Source organism: Copadichromis virginalis, linkage group LG18 (assembly GCF_057382275.1).
Source record: "Copadichromis virginalis isolate Kocher_CV1m ecotype Utaka linkage group LG18, C_Virginalis_male_GT1.1, whole genome shotgun sequence".
NCBI lineage: Eukaryota > Metazoa > Chordata > Actinopteri > Cichliformes > Cichlidae > Copadichromis > Copadichromis virginalis.
This window is the reverse complement of record NC_140635.1, coordinates 12,326,081-12,351,769: the sequence shown is the minus strand read 5'-3', so window position 1 is coordinate 12,351,769 and position 25,689 is coordinate 12,326,081. Positions and strand designations below refer to the sequence as shown.

The following is a 25,689-nucleotide window of genomic DNA, read 5'->3' as shown; positions in this document are numbered from 1 at the left end:
GGCAAGCTTCGCTCATTTTTTATCAGTCGTTTACAAGAAAAACGCTTTCATGCTAAATTTATGTCATGTAGCAATCAGCAAAGCTACATAATTTGTCTTCCCGTTGGTGTGTTTTACTACATAGCCCTGTTAATCCATGAGATGCCCACAACTGAAGTCGCTTACTTACTCATGTATGTATTTATTTACTTTCTGTAAAACACTATTTAGATTTGGAACTTGCACTTAAGGTAGACCTATTAGACTTTTTCCTTATTTCTGTTCTATTTTCTATTTTGGATGTGTATGATGCTTAAGAGAGCACACTCATCTCAGGCACAGCAGCCTCTCCTATCCTCTGTTCAGGCCTTCTGTTTGCGAGGTGCAACTAACTGAAATAACATTAGCTCAAAGGAAGAAGAGCTAAAATGACTTGTTTTAGATTGTGAGTAAACTGAGGGACTGTAGCCAGTACTGGAGTGTCCATGTAGGAGCTTCAAAGGAATATATGATGATGGACCAATCGGCACACTAGTTAATCTGGTCCAAAACTTGGCTACACATCACGCTTTGTGCAGCTGTGACACTGCAGCCTCTGGATGGCAGGTTGGATGGATGCAACCGCCAGAGGAACCAACAGTATAGCTAGAACTAAAGTGTTGCCCTATTCATTTAGTTTTCTCAAGGATAAAAAGCTTGACTAGCCTTGAGTATTAAAATCCCATCTGATTGGCCAAATGTAACATTTGTGTTTGTGCTGCGAACCCTCAACATGTAGTTAAAAGAGCTCTTATTTAAGCATAGAAAGCATTAAAAATGAGAAAATGCATTCTTTGGTGATATCCAAGGTTACCAGATTTTAGGACCTGCCTGCTAAGAAATCCTGACAAAGTATTAAAAATTAAGATAAGATAAGATAAGATAGAACTTTATTAATCCCTCGGGTGGGTTCCTCTGGGAAATTCGACTTCCAAAAAGCACAGCAACGACCGAAGTTACAGTTACAGAATTGTTATATATATATATATACACACACACACACACACACACACACACACATATATAAATACAGAGACAAATATAAATAAAATATACAAAGGGGATAAATAGAATAAATAGGAATAAAAAATAAAAATACAAGTGAATTGCACATTTCAAGTATTGAGTCTATTGCACTGTTGACTATTTACAAAAGTATTGCACAAGGTATTGTACAGTGAGGTGAAGAGGCACTACAGCTTAGTTGTTCCCCCCTCCTTTGTCCTCCTGTTTCCCCTCCCTCTCCCCTCCAGAGAGGAGTTAAACAGTCTGATGGCGTGTGGGACAAAGGAGTTTTTAAGTCTGTTAGTTCTTGTCTTGGGGAGAAGCAACCTGTCACTGAACAGACTCTTCTGATTGTTTATGGCCGTGTGCAGAGGATGCCCAGCATTGTTCATAATGTCCATCAGTTTCTTTAATGTCCTTTTCTCTGCCACTGTCACCAGAGTGTGAAATTAGCATTTCATTTAATATTTTGGTAATGTCTGTAATAACTCCACATTAGTTAATGCAAGTTTTTGTTTAATCCCTTGAATTAAAGCTGAGAGTCTATCATCATTTTCAAACTTTAACATTAATCCTTGGTTGCATTGCGTGAAATGTGTCACTACCCTGGAAAATAAATGGACCTAAGTGTATAACGCCTGTCTGTAAGTATAGGTTTGTGCTTAATGGATCATTTACAGTGTATACAATCACCTGAATAAATGAAGCAGCTATTCTGGCATCAAGGTCGAAGTCAAGATAAAAACTGAGATATTATGATATTTGAACTTTAGTTTGACATTTTTAAAGTTTGAGTGGAACAAATAGGTTTAAGAGAGGGCTGCTAGGAAGCAACTAAGACAAACCCTTTAGGGAAAATACACTGGGAACTTTTTACCATGGTGTGTAAGTTGCTGTGGGGTAAGACAAATTCAAAAATTGAAATGTGCTACAGTATATTTTTTCGCATAAAATGATAGACTCCTCCTCAGGGGCCACATGAATGAGATTTTGAATAGCAGCAGAGATTTCTAGGAACATGCTGGAATGTTCCATGTCCCTTTGCACTTGAGATTAAACCAGCACATAACAGAGTTGTTGCTTCATTGAAAGATGACTCAGTGTTTTTGCAGCTGCCAGTTTGAGAAGTTTAAGAAGAAACAGGGGAACATTTACAAAGGTGCGGAGGCCAACACAAGAGAAAAAAAAAAATGTTTGGGGACATTGCGATCGATGGTATGCCAAATATCTCACTTATTTTAAATAAAAAATTCTTGCAGAAGATAACAGCTGTAGCTTACAGTATATTAACAAAATAAACATGGTTATGTAACATTTTACAGCGTGTGTAAGCACTGGTATATTTCTGGTGTTAGGTTATGACATCATGGCACTCAGCTCATCTGATTGATCACACACAGAGTCCTATCTCTAGTCCTGCTCTCCTGAAGTGGGTGGGGAGCAGTGTGCTATCTGTGGACTGGAAGAAGTGACAGGACCAGCTGGGGACTGAAATCCAGTCAGAGAGGCAGTTGGTATGGGAAGCTCAGACCATAAGAGTGCTCTGCTACAGCGGCGTGTAACTCAGCTTCGTGAGGAAAAACCTAGACAGGATTCAGTGTAGTTTCTAATATGCATCAGGAATTCTACAAGACCAAGACAGTGTAATAGTGCAAATGATGATGTTCTGCGAGGCTCATTCAAGAACTCCAGAGTTCAATCAGAGGCCAGTATTCTTAGTAAGTGATTTTGCTAATCGCATGCTAACATCTTCTGATAAGTTATAGTCAACAGAGCAATGGGTGGGAAGCAGTCCCGCACTTTGTCCAGCAAGGAGTTGAATGACATGAGTGTGAGCCAACGGAGACAGAGTGCAATTAGAGACGACCAGTCCAGCATGACCTTGGCTGCTGGGAGGATCCGAAGACACACTAGACTGCATTTTGGTTACAGCACCCTAAGTCTAGCCATGCGAGGACTAAATGAAACACCAACTGAACTATGGCAACTCCAAGACCTTCAGAAGCTAAACTTGTCAATGAACTGCCTGCGCTCTTTGCCCTCTTCCCTGGGTGCTCTTGACAATCTGGTGGTTCTAAACTTGTGGGGGAACAACCTGTCCCGCCTTCCACCTGAGATTGGCCTTCTAAAAAAACTGCGTGTGCTCTTCGCCTGTCGCAACCGCCTGAGTGAGGTACCAGAGGAGCTGGGCTCCTGTACCTGTCTGGAGGTGCTCAGTTTGGCCAATAATCAGATCACAGGCCTGCCAAGCAGCTTGGCAGCCATGCGCAATCTCACGAAACTCAATCTCAGCCACAACCACATCGCTCACATTCCCACCTGCGTCTATAGCATGAAGGGTCTGGTCTTCCTCCATCTCGCCTGCAACCGCCTGGAGACCATTGCGGACCAGATTCAGGACCTGGTTAATTTAAAAATCCTCATTGTGGAAGGAAATAGCATACACACATTGCCCAAGACTCTGTGCTTCCTGGAGTCTTTAGAACTCCTAAATGTTGACTTCAATGATCTGCAAAGCGTACCAGTGGAAATGTACTTGTTAAGTAAGCTGAGGCGGCTTGCGTGCCACCCGCTCGATAAAGGACTCCATATTGTGCATAACCCCCTTCTCAAACCTATCCAGGAGGTGCTACAAGGAGGACTCAGTGCTCTCTATAACTACCTCAAGCCCACTTGAGAGGGTACTACTGTGCATGTGTGTCTAAAAGAGTGTGCTGTAAGGGGAAGCTGCCACAAATCTGACCCTTGGCATATTGTAGTCACGCTCTGAGTTTGTTGTTACCTCAGACTGTCTGTCAGTGATATCATGATTCAAAGCAACTGCTCAGTAATAGTTTTATAAGTAATCTTTTAATCACTGACAGATTTTCTATTTTTCATGTAATGTTAGGTTATAAATAAACCAACTGTTGTGTCACATCTAAATATTTGTTAAGTAACGGGGTCAGGATGAGTAGTTCAGCTCAAGCAAAAATTCACAGGTCTGCATTTGGGTGCTGATTACTGTTCAGCTGACCTTGTTGGGCTCGCAGCAGTGAAAGACATAGGGCTAAGTTCAGCTCTCTAAGCACAGCTCTCTTTGTTGCATTCAGGTCACAGGGATCAGGTGTGTAAAGTCAGTGGAAAGAACAGCGGAGGGAGCTTAAGATCTGCAAAAGAATAAAACAAAATGCAACAGGGACTTTGTCTCTCATTAAGTGTTGTTCCACTCCATCGGGTCAGAGCAGGGCTGCTAGGGAGCACCAGCTCCTCTGAGGATTCTGGATGCTGTAACACCAACAATTTTAAAAACAGCGACAGAGAAGGGCATACAGTGCATGAAATGTACTCCAAAAACAGAATAAATGTGCACCAAAGTGGGACATATTATTCATTTAATTTCAAATAATTAGAATAAAACATGTAGTGTAATTAAAGTTGAAAGCTATTGGGTAGACTTTTGAGGTTGAACTAATTTGTGTGCATACAAATTACACATTATATTTAAAACAGTAATCACATTAACCATTTGCAAGGTGAAAATGTTAAAGCAAAATGTCCAATACTGTCAGTAGATGTCTTGTGTAAAATTATGTCTGATGCCTCCGGACACTGGACGTTCAGACACATTAAGAACTTTAACAACTCGGTTTTATGAAGTTTCTTTTAGATAGTAATGTGTAATTTGTTTAGTTTTTATATAAAAGTAACAGTATGTCTGGACTGTACATGTATAGTTAAATGCTGAAGTTTGGCTCAACCATTTAATTGTGTAAAAGAATAAATAAATTTGACTTAATGTAACCATTTTACAAAAACCTTTAAAGATTACTTCAATATTGGAATGATAACACAAGCATCAGCAGTTCATTATCAATGCAATATTGGTCAAATCACTGATTCTGATTCTGATCACTGCAAACCCAAAGCATCATCTGTGAACATGTACACTCTCTTCTCACTCCTGTGTTGTCATAATTGTGTAGATGAGGATTTATTTTGAAAGGTTAATTATTTATTCTGATGAAGCCTTCTGTTTTTCAAAATAAGACTTGCTTTTTCACCCATGATGGGGAAAGCTGAGGTTTAGTATGCCTTCAGCTCTCCAACAGCCAGCAGCAAATGTCTTGTCATGAAATGACCTCGTTTTTAGTGCCGCAACAGAACACCGTTACGATGCGATGAGTTTGATTAAGTGTATTTATGCAAATGCATAGACCAGCTTTTAAAAGGTCACATTTAACCAAAGTGAAGATTAAAAGTGGAGTAGACAAGAGAGAAAAGCGACCTCTGTTGGTATATACCTGTTACTACACCAGTCAAAGAGTTTGCTGGAATAGCAAAGAGATTCACTCTTTCTCTCTCTCTCTCTCTCTCTCTCGCTGAGCAATGCACACACACACACACACACACACACACACACACACACACACACACACACACACACACACACACATGCATTCATGATAGATGAACCCCTCTTGAATAAGTCTTTGTCCTAGATAGTGATCATGGGACATGCTGTCAAATGAAGTACCTATAAAGATATGGCTTTAATGTGAGTCAGATGACCTGAATTCAGGTTTTGTGTGTTGCTGTTACTATTCCGGTGACAATACATTATACTGTCGCATTGTCTGCTTGTGTCACTTATTCAACATCAAGTGAACATACATAGAAACATTTCTCCTCAGTAAGTAATAGATAAAAGTCTTATTTTACATCAGTAAAGTCTGGGCTCCACTGATGTAATGCAAGTAACCTCGTGTGTATTGTTAAATAAAGCACAAAACTACACTAGAAAGCAGCACGAGAACAAATTAATGCGATCCTTTCCTGTTTCGCAATCAACCTCAGTGCAGTCAGCGGTGCTAACTTAGTGGTCAGATGTACACCAGGGATTACCCATAACTATAGTTACCAGGCTTTGAAAGGATTTGCTGATCCTGTTTAATTGCTATGTGCTCCAATAACTTTGCTTTTTAATGAGACACTCTGCACGACACAACAACTGAACACAGACTGACACCGGCGGTCTTCATTCAAATGTGTTTTGCATTCATAAGCCAAAGCTCAGAAAACAGTTTAGCATCACTAGCAGCCAGGGACTTCCCACAGTGAAGGACAGCTAATCAATCTCGTATTGAGCTTTTGACAATCACGGCACGGGATAATCGCGGGGGAATTAAATGACAAAACCACTGTTGTCTGGCAGCCACATGAGGAGAGACTTAGTAAGTCTTTCTTTAGTGTGCAGTTTAAGTTCTAAGATTTATTCAGTCATACTGAGTGCCCTCACATGGGGTGAGGTGATTGGCATTTATTGACAACGCATTAGACTGCCACTTATGTCAATTACAAAGTGTCATTTAGCTCATCATTCTTATATTCAGCTGGTGTAAACTGTCCCTGCAGGAAGAGATGTGAAGGAGAATAGATTAGAGGAAGGACAACAGGTGGCTATCCATGACAAAATGCCAATATCACCTACTTGGTAACTCAGCATGTTGTTCAGAAATCAGCAGCACTGAGTTACTGTCATATGACAGCAGTCTATGAGGCCTAAACATAGAATCAAAGGGAACCTGGTCTGGCATCAATTTCGGAGGCATTTCCATCCTTCAATCAGTGCAATATCACAGCTTTTTGTGTCTTGATTTGAGAGTGTGATGAAAGAAAGATTGCGAAAGGTTACGGGGAAAAACAGGCATGCAACCAGGTACAGGATTTTTAGTGATGAACTCGAATGTGTTTCACTGCTCAAAAAGTGTGATGCTGACTATGAACCGATTTAGTGTAAGAAAACTGATCTGACTAAGAAATGTGTACGTGTCTAGTCAGAGGTAACGCTGGAACAGAGTACCAGTGAATGTCGATAACAGGTTGGTCATAGTTAGTCAAGTGTAATTCAAATTTCTTTATAAGCACTTAAACAAACAGGAGATATCAAAACAGAGATAAACCGATGTAGACGAGATCACAGGTAGGAAATAAAATAAAAGGTGAACGATAAAATATCAAATAAAAAATTCAAGTGTGAAGTGTGACTTTAAAAAACCTGATTATAATAAAAAAGTGAAAAGCATAAAAAGCTTTATTAAAAAGGATCAAATCGAGCTAAAACAACTTCTCAGCTCTTTAAATAATGCAGTTAAAGGTACTGAGATAAAGGCAAAAAAATGGATAAATGATTGAAATAGATAAAAGTAATGGAAGCATTATTTAACAGACACATTTGGGACCTGGCTGGTGGTGTTACTCAGTTTTAGTTTGTTACAGCTGTAGGGATAGCTCAGACAAAAGAAGCCACTGAAGTGGGATGGGATATATTTGTTGAACACGACATAAGACTGTGTCTGTGGTGAACCACTGCAACACACCCCTCGAAGACGCACAAACCCACTCAGACTCACGCTCACGCCGTGCATGTGTAAGCACAAACAATGATGTTATCCATTCTCTCCTCTATCCAATCACAGGACTTCACATTCTCACATATTCCCATGACGGCTCTGCTGGTAATCATGCATTCCTGGCGGCATAACTGTTACAGCCAAAACAATACCAAAACACCACAAAGAGACATGTGGCATTTCTATGAAATGCTTCAGCCATTGTTTGTGTGCTTACCTAGAAAAACAACAACTGGAACCATATATCCTTGACAGCAGGGGGTCATTTTGAAACTAAATGTAGATCCATGTCAATCTGGCTGCATTTTAATTAGCCGTGAAAACTGCTGGTACAAATGAAATGGCCATGTGTGTTTATGCATGCAAAAACAATAAGGGGATGACATTGGTTGACTTTGTCATTAGCTGATCTTCATCCCACTGTTTGATATAGCAGGGGAAATATCCCAGGGTTGTTTGTACTTGCTGTCTCGGATAAATCTAATTTTAAACAAATATTTGCATATATTAAAACAGAGCATCACTACTGATTCATCGAAGCTGGAAAAATGTGGGCGACGGAGCAGCCGTGGTTTTCCTGGTCAAATAATGGAGCGCTTTTTGAATGTCAGCTTTGCTCTAACAGGATCGATGCATTTGGTCAAAAAGGACACACAAGGTGAACTGTGATGAGAGTCTAGATGGGAGAAGTTATAATAAATGAATGCATTAAGGTGTCAAGTTCAACATGCCTTCTGTGAGGATTGGTTTGTTGTAGTCCCAACTAAGTTTGCACATGTTCTGCAACCGGCATGTCTGCAGTATGATAGGAAGCATTGAGCATATATAATATGTATGGGGATGGACTAAATATTCCATATTTATGCAGGTAAAAACATCTCACTACACTTATGAAAAGTTTAATCACATCATGACGTTCATCAGCAAATGACATTTGCCTAGTTGTTCTGGAAATAGAGACGTTCAAATGTCAAAGAACTTTAAAAAAAAAAAAGGAGTGCTGGGTGGAAGTGAATTATTTTATGATTCACTTCCACTTATTTTACTCGTTTTTCAGCTTAAAGACACTGCTTCACCAACCTTACTGCGTGTCTAATTTTATGAACATTCTCCATAAAAATGGCTTCAAATCACACGAATGCAACAGTCTTTCTTACAGATCACAGATAGAAGGGCATTCTGTTATAACATCCTAGCCACAAGAGGCCTAATTAGAAGTTATAATTGTAGGGTAACTTCATTGTATCTGATAACCGACTGATTTAATATATTCTATACATATTTCTGTGGGAAAACGGTGTGACATATGTGACATATGACTTTGTTTCCAATATTCTGCTTATAAAATGTTCAAGGTTAGTTTTTGACAAAGGTCTTATCGTGTCAGTATTTAGCTGTGTTATTAAATATAACATATTTATCCATCAGTCCGTCTATTATCTTGAATAAGTAATTAAAAAACAATTAGAAAATCAGGCTAGTATTAACATGGCTAACTACCCCAAAGTATCACACTAAACTAACTTCAGTCTTCGCAGCTGTTCCAAATAAACCAATAAGAGGCACAGTCGGAGGTGAGAGGAGGGGACATCCTCGTCTGTCCTCTCACTCACACGTGCCCTCTACTGGCCAGACAGCGCGCACACAGCCGCTGCTCTCCTGGAGCTGCCGGACCACTCAATCCAGGCGTAATTCAGGAATCAGGACTCACTCACACATTCCTCCTTCAAGTGTGGAGCAAGCCGGCAAGGAGCAGCCGTGTCGGCGACAGCCTCCACTCACTCCGCTAAGAGCACGCGAAGGGACTTTAGATTCCCCACTCCTTAAAGTATAGGTGTAGGATTCAAGTTCCAGTAAAGAAAGAAGAGTTGCCAGTTAACCCCTCGGCTGGGGGTTAACGCGACGACGGCGGTGTCGACATGGATAAAGTTATCAATTGCTTGTTTGCTGCATTAACCCTGCTGTTGTCCGCTCGAGGGGAAGTTTTTAAAGGTAAGGACGATTACCTGGAAATGTTTTTCAGGTGCCGAACACATGCTTGGTCTTTAATTGTGCCACAGCCGGGGCACGAAGTAGAACTGATATGCGGGTAAAATGAGTTCAAGCACTATTTTGTGTCATAGTTTAGTTGCAGTTTGAAGCCTGTTGTGTGTCTTTACGATTTTAAATCGAGGATAAGCTTGAGCTTGGAAGTAATGCTATATGAGAGTGGCATTATATCAGACAAGTGAGCTTGGCACACAAATACTCCGTTTTTGTACAATAAACAGAACGTCACCGTTTATAGCGGAAACACTTCTATAGAAGCAGTAGTTGTTCTCACCATCCCCGGTGCTTGTGTGCGCAATGAGCCGGTGCGCCACGGAGCCACTCCGCTGCATTCGGTGGGAGAATTTACTAAACCACAAGTTAAAGGAGTTCAGTGTTTGTGTTTAACTCGAGCTTGAGAAGTTGTTGTCTAACGTGATTAACCTCAAAGGGATTCGCGCACTACAAGTGTCACCTTGCGCTGTTGGTACGGCAAAGCGTTAAGCTAAACGAGACCTTCTGTGGTCGTTTGACCGTCAGTTTAATGTGAACTTCAATTAAAATGCCAAAGTGTCCATCTAGACATAAGTCACACTCAGTACAATGTGCGGTTTCGTGTCCAAAAGACTTACTGTGGGTAACAGTTTGTGCGTAAAGCACCCTTTCTTGCCAAGCTCATTTAGCGGTTTGCAGCCTATACGCGCAATTAAACTTCTGTGCATAGCGTCAAAGTCCATACACCTCTACTGCAGGTCATATAGAGAGTTTTGTCACGTTTTCTGTGCGTTCCTTTGCTTTCCTACACGCTAAAGGAAATGATCTGCACTTAACAGCACTGTGCGCGCCACACGTCTCCTTTCTAAACGACATGCGCTGCAGAAACGAACAGTTTAAGTTATTAAGAACTCTTTCATTTGCACGCGGTCTGTTTTTAAGTGCAAAGTGTTTGTTTGTTTAAAATGATTTTTTATTTGGAGTTCATCTTGAATTCTGACGGATTTGCTATTTTACTGTCTGACCGGTTTGTGATTCCAGCTTCCACATAGGTACAAAAACTGCACACCACCTCAAATTAATCCCATTCATTCAGTTCTTAAGCTAATGTCAACTGCAATAAGTCTATTCAAAGCTTTGTGTAAGGGAAAAAAGAGTTCAGGCATAAGTACCAGATAGATATGTGATTTATTGGAATTACTGAAATGATGTGGCAGTCTTTCACCTTCAATATAATGACCATAGGTTGCCCAAGGGGACTTAACATGCAGAGACTAAATTAGCCTCAACAGGGGTCATTTTTGCTGTCTGCACAATGGCATTATCTATGCGGGAAAAGGCCCATTAGCCCATATTCATGCCAATCAATGAATGGACAATGAATGTCCAGTGTGCGAGTGTTCCATGCTGGCACTGCAATTAGAGCCGCATTTGAAAAATCTCATAAATAAATGGAACAGTCTGATTTGTATCTTTGAATGTCTTTGATTGTGTATACTGTTCTGACTCTGAATCGGTGAGTGTGCTGAAGTTGTGTGATGTGTGGTTTCAGTTATATTTGGATGCTGGACTTCAGCAGATTCAACACACAACACATTTTTCAGAGAGCCTGTAGGGGGCAGCATGGTACATATATAATATGATACCCAGATGATGACGTTAAACTGCTCAAGAGTGGAGGACAACAAGTCAGATGGATCAGGATTCAGATATACAACTGTTTGTGTAAGCACTTTGATGGAAGAAAACGACTTTGCAGTCAAATAACTACTGATTTACTTTATTTGGTCAATTTTGTGTATGTGTGTATTTGTGTGCAGCTTTTTTTTCCTCTAAACTGGAGATGTTGATCTACTCAGAGAATTGCAGAAGTCTTATTAGGTATTTTATGATAAACAAATAGCTTTTATCAAGCAAGACCAGCACAGTGGGTCAATTTTAGTGACTGGGAACTTGCTTACCCTGAAGCTCAAAGTATTCCCAGTCCATTTTTCTGTCAGGTTTATCAGTCTTGCCCGCTGGCAACCTCACAAATGGCAGATTTATTGGAGTGGGCTGCACTGCAGGTCTCCCAGTGGTGCTGAAACCATCAATAAATGTGCTCCTAATTGCATGAGTGTGTGTAAATATGTAAACCAGGAAGAAATCAATTGGATGTATTTTACTCTCTGTGGCTTGGTGACGGATTAGCCACACACGGATGGAGATGTAGAGGCTAAATATGAGCCTGAAGATGAGGCGGGAGGCATTTGTTATGGGGAGTATGTGATAACAGCTCGTGTGATAATTAGATCACTGAGGTAACCAGAGCACCGGTCGACTTCAGTGCACAGTATCAGCACCTCGTGACTGTGCAGCCTCCAATTCGATCACAGAGAGCGGCCCTTTGGAAGTCTTTTAATTTAAGCATTTCAAAACAAAATCCATAATCAGAATTCCGCTGTATCATTTTCACCTTCTTCCTTCCTTGTGCACCTGCACATCTGTTCTCAGCAGCAGAGGTAGAGATGAACTGCTCTTTTCTTCTACTCCCTCCTTGTTGCATTCACAATGCCCACCGGATGCTCTAGGTTCAGAGAGAAAGCAAAAAAAACAACACTATAAATCACTTGTTGGGTATGGCTAGTGCTTTTGTTTTCTACATTATGAGGACAGCTTTTTTTTTTTTTTTTTTTTTTTTTTTTGCTTTTTTTCCAGAAGGCCTGGCCTTTGCTATCTATACTCTGTCTCTGGACCAAGCACATTAAATTCCAGAGAGCTGTGCGCTTTGTTATGTTTACCACCTTTTCCAGCAGCCATAAAACCTGCCTTGTTTTGTGATAGGGGTGAGCCGTGTGTTGAGAATAATGTCTATGCCTGGAGAGTAAAGCTGTAGTTTGTCACCGCAGAGTGACTACTGCTGATAGCGTCCTGGTTGACCGATCCTGATTGCCATCCAAGCTGTGACTAAGGAGTAAAACAACACATTGGCTGCTTGAGAAGATAAACAGCACTTCATTTGAAGTCTGGCAATAATTTAGATAGTTTTTCACTCATGAAGTGTTTCTTCTCCCCCCCCCCCCCCTCTCTCTCCCTCTCCCCCCCCCTCTCTCTCCCTCTCTTCCAGCTGACTCAGATTTAATAGAGACTTTTCCGAAAGGTGTCCTGAAGGATGGCAGTTTCTTTTGTGTGAGCCAGTGGAGAATGAAATTAAATATGCATGTGATTTTTTTTTTTTTTTTTTTTTTAAATTTATTTATTTTTATTTGATGGCTTCAACCAGTGTTGGAGGAGGCGAGAGAGAAGGGGGAGAAGAAGAAAAGAAAAAAAGCTGCGTGGTGATTGATGATAGTACAAAGCAGAAAGTGAGGTGTCTACATTCTTCTGTAACTTTGCTTTTCAGACACTTTTATTATGATGATAATGAAGGCGGTAGAAACACATGGATTTACTGAAGCTGTTCAAACAATGTGGGTACATGTGTGACTTCCCAGAAAAGGGTCTGCTGAGTTTGTCAGCAGAGCTGTCTTATGACTGATCATGGCTGGTAGACATTGGGGAGGATGTGTCACTTTAAAAACGAAACTTTAAGAATTGCACATATTAGAGCTGCCATATAGACACTATTTTTAGACCATCATTTAAAGTGACTGGATTGACAGTAATGCTCAATTTTTTTTTTCCTGCTAGATAGAACATACTTTTTTGTTTTCTGTATAGAATTTAAGTACCTTATTTACATAGTATCCTGCTGTGCTGCTAGTCATTCAAAATTCAATAGTTCTATTCTTAAAAAGAAATGTAACCCCCCCAAAACTTCTACTGATGTCTTTTTTTCTCCACAGATTACTGGGCTATAGACATCAGCATATCTCACCAGAATGCAGTAATCAAGCCCAACTACTGTGCAAAAGAAAAACAAAACAAAAAACCCCCACACTTGCACAAAACCCATCTAATGCATTAGCAAGAAAGGCGAAGGTCTAATGTCAGGGACTCCAAAGAATTTCTAGACTTTAGAGCCAAACCTGGAGTGAGCAGTACACAGGAGGTTATGCAATACTTGCCACTCTCATTAGACCTATTATCAGAATAACAAAATACTGAAGTGAAGAAAGGGCACAGAGTTTGACACATTATTCAGCTTTGCTTATTCAGCCTCTGTTCTTTGGAACTTGCCAGAAGGCATGCTAGAAAATCAGTGTCTGAAGGAGGAGACGTCAGTGCACTGAAAAAGTAAACAGCATTTCATTACAAAGTACTTCCCGACTTGTGTTTAACATCACACATTGATAATGCATAGCAGTGCATGGAGAGCCAAGGGTGAACCTAACTGGGGGTGCAAGTGCAGTGACTGCTGTGGAAACTGAATTGCAGATACTTCCTCATGCATGAGGAAATCTGTGTTGTTGATTATGGTGGTGTTATTTACATGCGTACTGCCTCTTTGACACTTTGTTGTCTAGACTCTGTGTGTCACAGTTCTTTATGTTTCTAGTATGCAGCACTGCACACTTTATAATCTGGTTTCTTGGCCTTCATTAAGCCCGAGGAGACGGTAGCACCAGTATGTTGTTACGTACGAAAACCAAAAGGAGTTGGCTCTCTTCTGATCTGTGCGAACTCTTAACACTTACAAACTGCTGCTATGATTTGTTCCCCTTTAAATGGCATCTCTTTAGGGTACCCAGGCTTCTTTCTGAACTTGGTAGACTAACCTTCAGAGCACACTAAAGGTGCACGTCATTGTGCTTTTGGGTTTTTGTTTTGGTCTCCCTGAGAGAGTTCAGAGCTCTTATAAGGACTCGTGTAACTGAAGAGTGCAACTGCTATTCATAAGCTGGACTCTGTATTCTGTTACTTGTTGACTCAGACTTGCTTTGTTTTTTTTGTTTTTTTTATCTTGTATATTTGTGTTATAGGATTTTATAATTGTCGTTTGGTGTACTTTCTTGGTAAGGTCTCTCTCGAAAATGCGATTTTAACCTCAAGACACTTCCTGGTTAAGTAAAAAGAAAATAATCTTGAAACTAAAATGAGTTTGGGTACAGGTTGGGAGTGTTAAGTAGGGTTAGAAAGGTGACATTTTAACTTTACTGGCAACATACTTCAGGCCATTAGACATAAAACCTGTGATTTTGAACTTTGTGACTCTCAGCTGAAGTTTAGGCATAAGTAAATACAGCTATGATAAATTTCACATGCACACCAATTTAGGCACCCTAAGACATGCAGAAGAGAGTATTAGGAATAGGGACCAAAGAACAACACTCCAATTTGGACGTCCTCATCTCATTTGGTGCACTTGGTGCATTAGTCATAACAGCACAAGTTAACATGCACTTAAAAAAAAAAAAAAAAAAAAAGTGATGTCATACTAAATCCTCCAAATGCAGAGTAGAGGGCTTATTTGAAGTTGCCTGTAGCAAAGATTCAACGAATCCTTAAAATCCTCCTGAAAAAAATCTGTTTCTTGTATACAGGGAGTGCAGAATTATTAGGAAAGTTGTATTTTTGAGGAATAATTTTATTATTGAACAACAACCGTGTTCTCAATGAACCCAAAAAACTCATTAATATCAAAGCTGAATGTTTTTGGAAGTAGTTTTTAGTTTGTTTTTAGTTTTAGCTATTTTAAGGGGATATCTGTGTGTGCAGGTGACTATTACTGTGCATAATTATTAGGCAACTTAACAAAAAACAAATATATATACCCATTTCAATTATTTATTTTTACCAGTGACACCAATATAACATCTCCACATTCACAAATATACATTTCTGACATTCAAAAACAAAACAAAAACAAATCAGCGACCAATATAGCCACCTTTCTTTGCAAGGACACTCAAAAGCCTGCCATCCATGGATTCTGTCAGTGTTTTGATCTGTTCACCATCAACATTGCGTGCAGCAGCAACCACAGCCTCCCAGACACTGTTCAGAGAGGTGTACTGTTTTCCCTCCTTGTAAATCTCACATTTGATGATGGACCACAGGTTCTCAATGGGGTTCAGATCAGGTGAACAAGGTGGCCATGTCATTAGTTTTTCTTCTTTTATACCCTTTCTTGCCAGCCACGCTGTGGAGTACTTGGACGCGTGTGATGGAGCATTGTCCTGCATGAAAATCATGTTTTTCTTGAAGGATGCAGACTTCTTCCTGTACCACTGCTTGAAGGTGTCTTCCAGAAACTGGCAGTAGGACTGGGAGTTGAGCTTGACTCCATCCTCAACCCGAAAAGGCCCCATAAGCTCATCTTTTATGATACCAGCCCAAACCAGTACTCCACCTCCACCTTGCTGGCGTCTGAGTCGGACTGGAGCTCTCTGCCCTTTACCAATCCAGCCACGGGCCCATCCATCTGGCCCATCAAGACTCACTCTCATTTCATCAGTCCATAAAACCTTGGAAAAACCAGTCTTGAGATATTTCTTGGCCCAGTCTTGACGTTTCAGCTTGTGTGTCTTGTTCAGTGGTGGTCGTCTTTCAGCCTTTCTTACCTTGGCCATGTCTCTGAGTATTGCACACCTTGTGCTTTTGGGCACTCCAGTGATGTTGCAGCTCTGAAATATGGCCAAACTGGTGGCAAGTGGCATCTTGGCAGCTGCACGCTTGACTTTTCTCAGTTCATGGGGAGTTATTTTGCGCCTTGGTTTTTCCACACGCTTCTTGCGACCCTGTTGACTATTTTGAATGAAACGCTTGCTTGTTCGATGATCACGCATCAGAAGCTTTGCAATTTTGAGACTGCTGCATCCCTCTGCAAGATATCTCACTATTTTTGACTTTTCTGAGCCTGTCAAGTCCTTCTTTTGACCCACCATGCCAAAGGAAAGGACGTTGCCTAATAATTATGCACACCTGATATAGGGTGATGTCATTAGACCACACCCCTTCTCATTACAGAGATGCACATCACCTAATATGCTTAATTGGTAGTAGGCTTTCGAGCCTATACAGCTTGGAGTAAGACAACATGCATGAAGAGGATGATGTGGACAAAATACTCATTTGCCTAATAATTCTGCACTCCCTGTATTGTCAATATTCTGTTTGGTACCAGATATAATGGATCTGTTTGATACCTTTTCTGCCCTAATGGAGAGCTTGTAAAGACTGAACATAATTCCTGACAGGCATCTCTGCTTTTTCTGGCATCATATTTCAATTGGCATAAAATGCTTTCCAAGCAAAGACCCCGAATGTCAGCAGACACTTGGTGGTGGGTTTTTTTTGTTTGTTTTGTTTTGCCTTTTTCTGAATCGCAGTTAAATTCACTTCTAGCATGTTGTGGGTGGGTTTTGGCTTCAGGTTGGTTTTCAGTGAGGTGGCTGGATGACTAAGTGTCTCGTCAAAAAATACCACTGTTAACCATAAAAAGCTTTCTTGGAGCTTTCGCTGTATGTTTAGGATCTGCATTGTCTGAACACTGAATGACTGTGCAACAAAAAGACTATGATAGATATGATCATATTCATTTTGAAAGAAGGGTAAAGCTCCAATTAAAGCTGGATGCATACTGGAGGGGGGAAAAAAAAAAAAAAAAGAAAGAGTTTGAGGTTAAACCATTGGAGTATGCAGCCAGCACAACAACAAACACTGCACTGTAAGTATGGGAATGAGCCCTTTGAGTCAAAAGAAATGGTTTAAAATCTTGGATCGCAAAGTCTACCAATATGGTTCATCATATCCCTGGAGTACCACTCCACACTCAATGATTAGCTGTTGATTTGCAAGTGATTTTATTTACATTCTTGAGAGGCACTAATAGTTTGAAGTTCATTCTCGAGGCGACTGATGTGGCAATGTTATCTGGGAGCTCTGCAGCGGAATGATAATGCCTTGAGATGTAACTGTGTGAAGGATGCCGGACAAACAGAGATGCTCTAATTATACACAGCTCCTTCTTCAAATGAAGAGGATAAAAGCTAATGAATCGCACACAGGCCAACACAGGGGCTGCCTAATGAAGAGAGAGTGAGAGGCAGAGGGGCGAGTATTTGTGAGAGAGTGTGTGTTTGTGTGTTAGGGATGCTCGAACAATTCTGTGATCTCATCACCATGTCTTTAAAGAAAAGAAAATCCTTGCAGGAAAAACAACAACTTACTATGCAGCGGATCATGTTTACAAAAGTCTGCATTCGTTGTAGGTGGCTCGGAGAATCCAGGCACTCTGGAAATCTTCACTAATTAATGCTCTAAGGGTCTCAATTGTTATTAATGGTGACGGGATGAAGGAGGGGAATGAGGGAGGAGTAGGAGAAGCATTTTAAATCAGGACATTACAGTGTGGCTGCTCAATTGATCATTAGGCCTTTTTTCTCTGCACGAGCACACAGGGCGTCAGCTCACTTTTACTCATTATCTTCAAAACAGAAAGTTGGCTCCTTGTGTTGTGAGATTCCAGTCTGTCTGTGACAAATGACTGGCAGTCAGGTGCAAGCGGTTCTACGCTCAAATTGAATTGACCTCAACCCGGGCTCATCCTTCACCTATCTTCAAAATCCGCTGTTCAATCAGCATTGTCGCCTATAACCCGGGGGTTATTATGTGAATCGAAATTGATTCTGATAGCGCTCGCTTTGATATTTGGCTCAGGTGAGCGTGCGGCCTTGACCCAAAGCCTGAAGCTTAATTTCACGTTTGCCAGATAAAGCGCCCGCTGCTCCTGCTTTGCTGCTGCAGTCACGTCGTGGAGAATGTGCAAAGTTTCTTCTGTAATTTCATGAATAACTCAAGTTGCCTCCTTCATGGGAAAGTGCTCTTGCTAACTTGGAGGAGACTCCGTTTCATGCCAAAAAGCTGTCTGTGTAGGCTGCTGCTGCTCGCACTCGTGGTGGTAGTGTAGGTGATGGCAGTGGGAGGAGGACGGGATGCTGCTACTGCTGTTTCACCTTGTCTCCTTTTATTTATTAGGATTCTGTCAAGGCTCAGGCAGTAGGCAGGTGTATATCCCTCCTCCTCCTCCATTCCCCGTCTGGGCCTTATGAGTATAACCAGGGGCAAAATTCTCCATTACTGTCAGTCTGAATCTGTTGCTATCACATTAGCGCACGTCATGCAGTCATTAATGCATTAGGCCTTGTTTGAGTGCCAGTTATTTGCATTGGCTTTTACAATGTCTATTTGCCCTTGTGCTAAAAGCTGCCTTGGCTCAGCCTATTGACCATTTAACTGTTCAATAATGAAGCGATCCCTGAGGATAAATTTGGCCTTGTTGGTAGGCTACGGTTGAATAAGGGTATTAGCTTGTGGAGGAAAAAATAAGAAAAAAACCACACTGCATATATTTTTATGGGGTTCTGAAGGGAGACCTGTAGCGAAATTAAACTTCTATTTACCTACTTGCAGAGACACCCCTCTAGCATATCATCGCACCACTAACAGTCAAGTACACTATTATCCACCCTTATCCTCCACTTCTTCCTCCCAAAGCAGAATGTACCTGATTATACTCCTATCGGTCACACTCTGGCGCCTATTTGGAGGCTGTTATCTGTTTGCGGTGGAGACTCCTCAGGGAAGCGTACAGCCGATAAGAGACTGTTGTTCTGTAAACAACCCTCTGACCTTCTCAGGCTGGGCTTGGCTCCTTTTCAAATGGGTCTCTTTTGTATTGGCCTGAAGCTCAAGTCTTCGCTTGACCGATTCCCCAGGGGAAAGTTTAATGGCATTACTGTATGCTCTACACCACGCAGGGTGGTCACACTGGAGCTGTCAGGGCCAGAGGGGGTTGGTGGTGGTGGTGGTGGGGGGATTGTTTGTGGCTTCAAAAGAGCAAAGAATGAGTGAGAATAAACAGCTGGAAAAGATGTACTGCTGTCTCTTGCTCAAACATCAGGAAATGAGGATGATTGTGTGAATGACCCCTGTATGCCCCTGAGCTTTGTGGAACTGGAATTATCAGATATCCTCGTTGTGTTTTTCATTTTTTTCCTCTACTGTCAGCTGCAATTTTTGTTTTTAAGCAAGGGGCAAACCTCCAATGTAAAAATCTGATGTGAGTGAAGTGTATTAATTGCTGTTCTCGGGACGGCTTGGTTAAGGGCAGCGTGACTGATGACAGCTACATTTCTTGCACTTTCCTTGTTTAATATGCCGACATGCCTTAACAAATAATTCACTGGAAATCAGTAGCCCATGGCTGCACTGCAGCAAACTGTTGTACTAAGTCATTTTGGTGTTAAATACTGCTTCATCGACACGACTATTGAGACACACAGCTGCAGGGCCCGTGTTAAAGACGGAGCAAACACAAAACAATAACTGGAAAAGATGATGCTTGGCTCGAAGCTTGACTCCCACCCTGTAATCAGAGTTTGCCACGCTAAAGAAATTACAGGGCACCGGAGTCATTAGAAGTGTGGGGGAAGCTTCGCATTGCAAACGGAAACAAAGTTGAAAACACATGTTTTTGGAATAATGCACATCTGAATAAACAAACCGGTGAAAATCTGACAAGTTGATTGTAATGATAGTATGCTGCCGGCCGGGAGGATAAATTCAGTGAGTGCGACGTCTCGGAGACTTACTGGTATTGGAGCAAAAGAAGGAGTAATAATTAATACGGAAAGCCTCAAGCTTGAGTTGGTTTTTCAGCAACGTTATCATCAATCCGACTGCCTCGGTGTCATGAATAGCACTAGACTTAGAAAATAATTAGGGGGACATGTTTATTATAATGTTAAGAAACCATCATATTAAAGTGAAATGATTTTAATTGTTCAGTTTAGGATTTTACTGTAGATTGTCTGTTTCTGTACATTACAGCTTCAAGCGATACAACCAAAAGAAACACAGTGTGAATATTTGTCTGTTGGGTGAATGTATTATGCCCACTGAGGAAACTAACATTTACCAAAAATTTTATCTTTTCCCTTCTCTACTAAGACTTTGAGCAAATCCCAAGGCTATGTGAGGATTTCTCTCTTGCTATTTCCAGATCTCTGAAAGGAACAATATTCACAATGGGGAAATGGTTTTGAACATCGCTTGTAGAGAAATTTTACAAAGAAAGATTTTGGATGGGGAAGGGGTAGCAAAAATATCTTTTCCTGTTCTATTACCCTTTAGGTTTGTTTGAACTATATCGTTACTTTCTTGTGTGTAGGCATATTAAAAAATTTGTATATATTTGTTTTGTTTTTTTATAGGTTGGCTACATCCTAGCTAGCTAGCTACAGATGGGTAGCCATATTTGAGCTATAATAGCTACATAACAACAAATGAAAAGATGGTAAAATAAACCATTGCATATTAAACTTTGATATCTGTAATTTATAATGCGGGTAGGTCTATTTTTAGTTTTGACTGTTTTTCCTACAAGTTCTTGGTAAGTTGCTACCTATTTGTTAGCATGTACCAATTTAGTTATTGGGGGTAATAGCTTCAAATTATCATTGCATTTCAAGAAAATTTGTAATGATTACATTTCTGACCATATAGAAACATGATTCTGAGCATTTTTGTTTAACCCCTTCGCGCATAGTGGTCACTTCAGTGGACAGCTATTCAAACTTGCACATAAACACAACACACAGTATGAATTCATGTTGTCCTCCTAAGTGGACATGTTTAAAAAAACAAAAAAAAAAACACTATTTGAGAAGTACATGTTTGGGAAAAAAAAAAAAAAAATACAAGTTCAAAGACCTTTTTTTCTCCATGCCTAAAGATGAATAAAAATACTTAAAAAATCCTGATTGTGAATCTGCTGAAACAAGGTGACAGCAGTGATGGCATTGTCGTACAGTGATTATGACACAGCATTATATCTAGTGACACAACACTCTAAGTAAAAGAATAAAATTTTAAACGAATATCCTCACATGTGGCTCTCATTTTTTCTTAGAAAGAAAATTAGGTAAAAAAATCTGCTAATTTATTTTTTTTCATTCATCAGGTCCCAATCAGCCCAAATATCAAAGAGAAATTAAAAATGCATGCCGTGGAAGAGTTCGGGTCTTAGGAGGTTAATACAAATGCCATTAGTGATTCTGCTTGTTGGTCCAATTGGGGCGATCGTGGCTCAAGAGTTGGGAGTTCGCCTTGTAATCGGAAGGTTGCCAGTTCGAGCCCCGGCTTGGACAGTCTCGGTCGTTGTGTCCTTGGGCAAGACACTTCACCCGTTGCCTACTGGTGGTGGTCAGAGGGCCCGGTGGCGCCAGTGTCCGGCAGCCTCGCCTCTGTCAGTGCGCCCCAGGGTGGCTGTGGCTACAATGTAGCTTGCCATCACCAGTGTGTGAATGTGTGCGTGAATGGGTGGATGACTGGATGTGTAAAGCGCTTTGGGGTCCTTAGGGACTAGTAAAGCGCTATATAAATACAGGCCATTTACCATTCCAATTGTTTAGCATGCTGAGTATGAAGTGTGAAACTGAGAAGAGAAAACCCGTGAGTGTACTAGATGTACAAAACTGTGCTGCTACGACTTTATCTCCAATGTTTTGCAGTTCTCAAATTTTTGGTTTGCAATGAACTAGACAAACTGGTGTCTGTTCTTAAAAGAAACCAGTTTATGATTTCTATCCCAAGTTTGTGGTTTACTTGTAAATTGAGTTTTCCCTGCAATTTGCCTTAGCCTGTTGACTAAAGTCCAGCAACAGGCTTTGGTGTCTTACCGTAACTAGGCAAATGTAGTCCCCATGTTTGCATGAGGAAAAATTAAAATCAGTTTTCATGAACTTGTATTCTGCTACAGTTAATTAGCAGAGCTCACTATGTTTCTTACTGTTTTGTGAGCCATGATCAGCTTGTGAAACTCCCAAAAGCAGATCAGCAGATCTTGCATTCAATCCAAGCTGCTCATGTCCTTGACTAGTGGTCAAGGAACTGTCAGCTTTATGACTTGGTTAAATAATTTATTGTCTGTGGTAGAATGACAATGACAACGGTAGAATGTCCAAATAATTTTCTTGTAGTATATCTACTTTATCCAACTTCATACTGACATGGACCGGATGCCACTGCATACGCAATAGTGCCCTTAGAGAAAAGAGTGGACCAAATGAACGTGAGCAGAATTAAATGTCGATGTCAGTGAATTTTTTATGTGACACCTATGCCTCCATTGGACAGGCCAGTGCGTCTCATTTCTGGAGCAGCTTCACAGCCTTATTTAGTCACTGGGAAGTTGCAGTGGCATCAAACGGTGGCCTGGTAAGGTAGAAGTGCAAAGTCTGGGTTGTGAGGATGAATAATTCACTCCCATGAGCTCAGACTTCTTGCTGTGAGACTAATATTCAACAGCACCTGTGTATCTGAAAATCTTCCACCTTCAACCCACCAGGTTCCTTTCCCTGGGGGGAAACTTCAACCTGGCGTTACCCCAGCTGTGCTTTCTCCAAACTGCCAAACTAACAATGTGTAGCCTGGAAAGCTACAGAAGAAATACAGAGAAGTGTACAGTTACTGTTGTGTGAATGGACTCTGAGAAATACTGAGAACCATAATGAGTTTTGGGTGTACAAATGTCAATCCTTTTTTTCTTTTTTGTATTAACAGAAAAATAATGAATGAAAGGGAAAAAAAAAATGATGATATCTACCAAGTCTCTGGTTAGATGGCCCCTGATTGAACTGAACATCTTAACAAAGTCACATCACCACACGATCCATTTTAAAGCTTTCTGGAGCTGGTCACATGTTCCCTGTTAGCACTCTGAGTTGTCATCAAGATTAATGCCACACGATCACAATCTTTGAAACAGCTGAATCTAACGGTGAGAGTCTTTTTCCCAAAATCAATCACGAATTTGAAACCTGAGAAAAATGTTGCTTTTTATTGTTACATTCTTGCATTTAGGAATTCTTGCAAGAACTGCAGCTACTGGCACCATTTTAATTGTCAGCTGCCCTTAAATGCACACAATAGGCTGCTGTTGATGAACTTAAACATTTTATTTTTCCCTTATTGGCTTCTATGTCTAGCAATGGTGTTCTGAAGCTGTCTTGACTTTGGTTTGAGATCAGCCCTCTAAATTTTTCTGTCTGCTTATCATTTCTACATTTCATCATTCAGCCTTCATTTCTGTAACCGTCTGAACAAAAGGCATTCAGAGGTTGACAGATCTTCCACATCCAAGTATGCGTGCATGTAGGCGTTTGTGCGTATAACACTTACACTGTGTTTACAGCGTGTGAGTCTGTGGCTGCTCACGACGTCACACGGTCTAGTGCATGGCAGGGTTGGTATTTTGTGCCTTTGTGCCGTACGTGTGTGTGCTGTGTTTTTCCTCCTTGTCCCCTGTGTGTCAGGTAGTATACCCATCTCAGGCTTATTATCAGGGTGTTACAGAAGGCGGCAGACAGCAACGCCAGTGCCTTAATGAAACCTAGGCCTTGGCTAATTGGTGACACTGTGGCGTGAGGGAATGAGAGAGGCAGTAACCAGACTGGAGGGATGAGAGGAGAGGACACACAGGAGGAGAGGACACCGACACTCTCCTGATCAAAATCCTGCAAATGCAAACCTCCTTCCTGACCAGAGATGGCTCTGGTAACCTGGTAACTACATTTTCAACTGGCCAGAGTTATTCTTTTTCAATCTTCTCCTTTTCATTATACCTTGTCAAGTCTTTCATTATGGCTGTTATTTCAGAAGGGTCAAGTTTGGCAGGAATGACCCATAGTCCCTTTTTGTTTGTGGTGCTTTATCATGAATATGATCAACCTAAACTGACTCTGTAAGTATAAATTACTGAGTCATGAAGACTTTATTACTCTTCAGTGTTGTTTTTTGTTTGTTTGTTTTTGGTTTTTTTTTTTCTACATTAAGTAAATTTAAAAAACCTGAACATTTTCAGCTCTTTCCATTGTTTATAAGACTTCATTTTAGCAAATGCAATCGCTGTTTTGTTGACCACTTTACCTGCATGCAACCAAAGCCTGATCTGATTAATGGTATTTGAATACAAGAGGAAATACAGACAGAAACCAGAAATCTTTCAGAGCCCAAGAACTTTTATCTTGCCTACATATTCTGCATAATGATAGATCTGTTTAGAGATTAAGTGAAACCTAATGTGGCATGCTCGCAGCACTGAAGAAAAATGCGCAGTAACATGTCTTTGCAGAAACAGTGCAGTGATTATTTTACAGACTGCTTTCAAATGAACTAAATTTTTACACGTCTCAAAAGAAATGCAAATATCTGCACAAATGGACAGAAGAGGCAAGTAAATGTATGTGTGGTGTATAATTACTTTATTTCTTCCCAAAATCTGGATTAAGCCACCCTTTAACCATGTGCTGGATAATAGTGCCAGGGGTTGTCTGTAGTGCTTCCTGTCTTGCTCTGGGCTGACTGTCTGACCTGGCTTCCTTGCGGAGAGCCAGTTTGGCTCCCCAATGTCCACAAGAGCTTGAGGGCTCCTAGCAGAGTGTCAGAGCTGACCTTTCTCTGTTGGTAGGAGGAGTATTGTACAGCCGGTTTCTATCTGTCATGCCTCCAGCAGTGTTTATATCTCAGGAAAGACCACAGGGGCCTGCTCTAATGTTATGTTGGTGCGAAAGGAAACGAGGTACAGTGTGCGTTGTATTACTCAGTTGGTCTCATACCGATACTGATGGGTGGTACTTGCTTCATTTATTTCTTGCACAAATCATTATTTGTCATCGAAACTCAGAATTATATAAGCCATCTAAAAGTTCATTAAGAAGAATGGCTTACTTTAACATATCGCCAGCAGTCCATTAAGTTAAAGAACTAGGTACAGAAGCAATTTCATTCCAGCTTACGAAAGATTAATCCTAAAACTAATAGGTGTTTAAATTCCAGTTTATCCTTTATCTTCCCTGGTCCACATCTGAGGCTAGGCTTATTTTTCCTAAAAGATTGTGATTAAAGCTCTGGAAGGGCTGACCGTGTTGTTTTAGACTACATGTAATGACCTGATCAAACATCCCCCTGCGCTCATGGGCTGACAAGCATCACAACAAATCAGGTTTCCTTCCACTTCTCTCCTTCTGACTCAAGTGACAAACTTAGCCCAAGTCTATGATCTGGCTGTCTTCAACCACGGGGGGGGAGATCAAAGAAGGCAAAAAACATTAGCATAAAAGATTATGTATGAGTTGTAATTAGTGACTGCCTCTGTAGTGACAACAGAAAAATATGTGGTTTTGGCTGGAAGATGAAACGAAGGTGGGGTGAGGCTTATAATAACCAGGTCTGAGCTTTAGCGCCACAATTTTAATTGAAGAAATCCCCAAAGATTGTCCAGCTTTTCCAGGAGCACCTGACTCAGAAAAGATAGATTAGGATTGGTCTT

The 25,689-nt window shown here is 40.8% G+C and overlaps 2 protein-coding genes across 5 annotated transcripts in view; both read left to right on the top strand.

The window, feature by feature from the left end:
* The first annotated feature begins 2,444 nt into the window (after nucleotides 1-2,444).
* LOC146687388 (uncharacterized) lies at nucleotides 2,445-5,628 on the top strand. The gene has a single exon (XM_085438731.1). It carries the CDS (start codon nucleotides 2,801-2,803, stop codon nucleotides 3,698-3,700), a length of 900 nt encoding a protein of 299 aa, XP_085294857.1. The 5' UTR covers nucleotides 2,445-2,800; the 3' UTR covers nucleotides 3,701-5,628.
* Nucleotides 5,629-9,113: 3,485 nt separating this feature from the next.
* Nucleotides 9,114-25,689, top strand: part of LOC146687387 (receptor-type tyrosine-protein phosphatase mu) — a 169,030-nt gene continuing 152,454 nt past the window's right edge. For all 4 annotated transcript variants that reach the window (XM_085438069.1, XM_085438067.1, XM_085438068.1 and 1 more), the window contains exon 1: nucleotides 9,114-9,407. In XM_085438069.1, the coding sequence (XP_085294195.1) occupies nucleotides 9,335-9,407 (73 nt within the window). In that variant the 5' untranslated portion in view covers nucleotides 9,114-9,334. The remainder of the gene's footprint in view (nucleotides 9,408-25,689) is intronic.

What these genes read in the sequence shown, in the direction of transcription:
- LOC146687388 (XM_085438731.1), top strand. Translation starts at nt 2,801, where the DNA reads ATGGGTGGGAAGCAGTCCCGCACTTTGTCCAGCAAGGAGTTGAATGAC.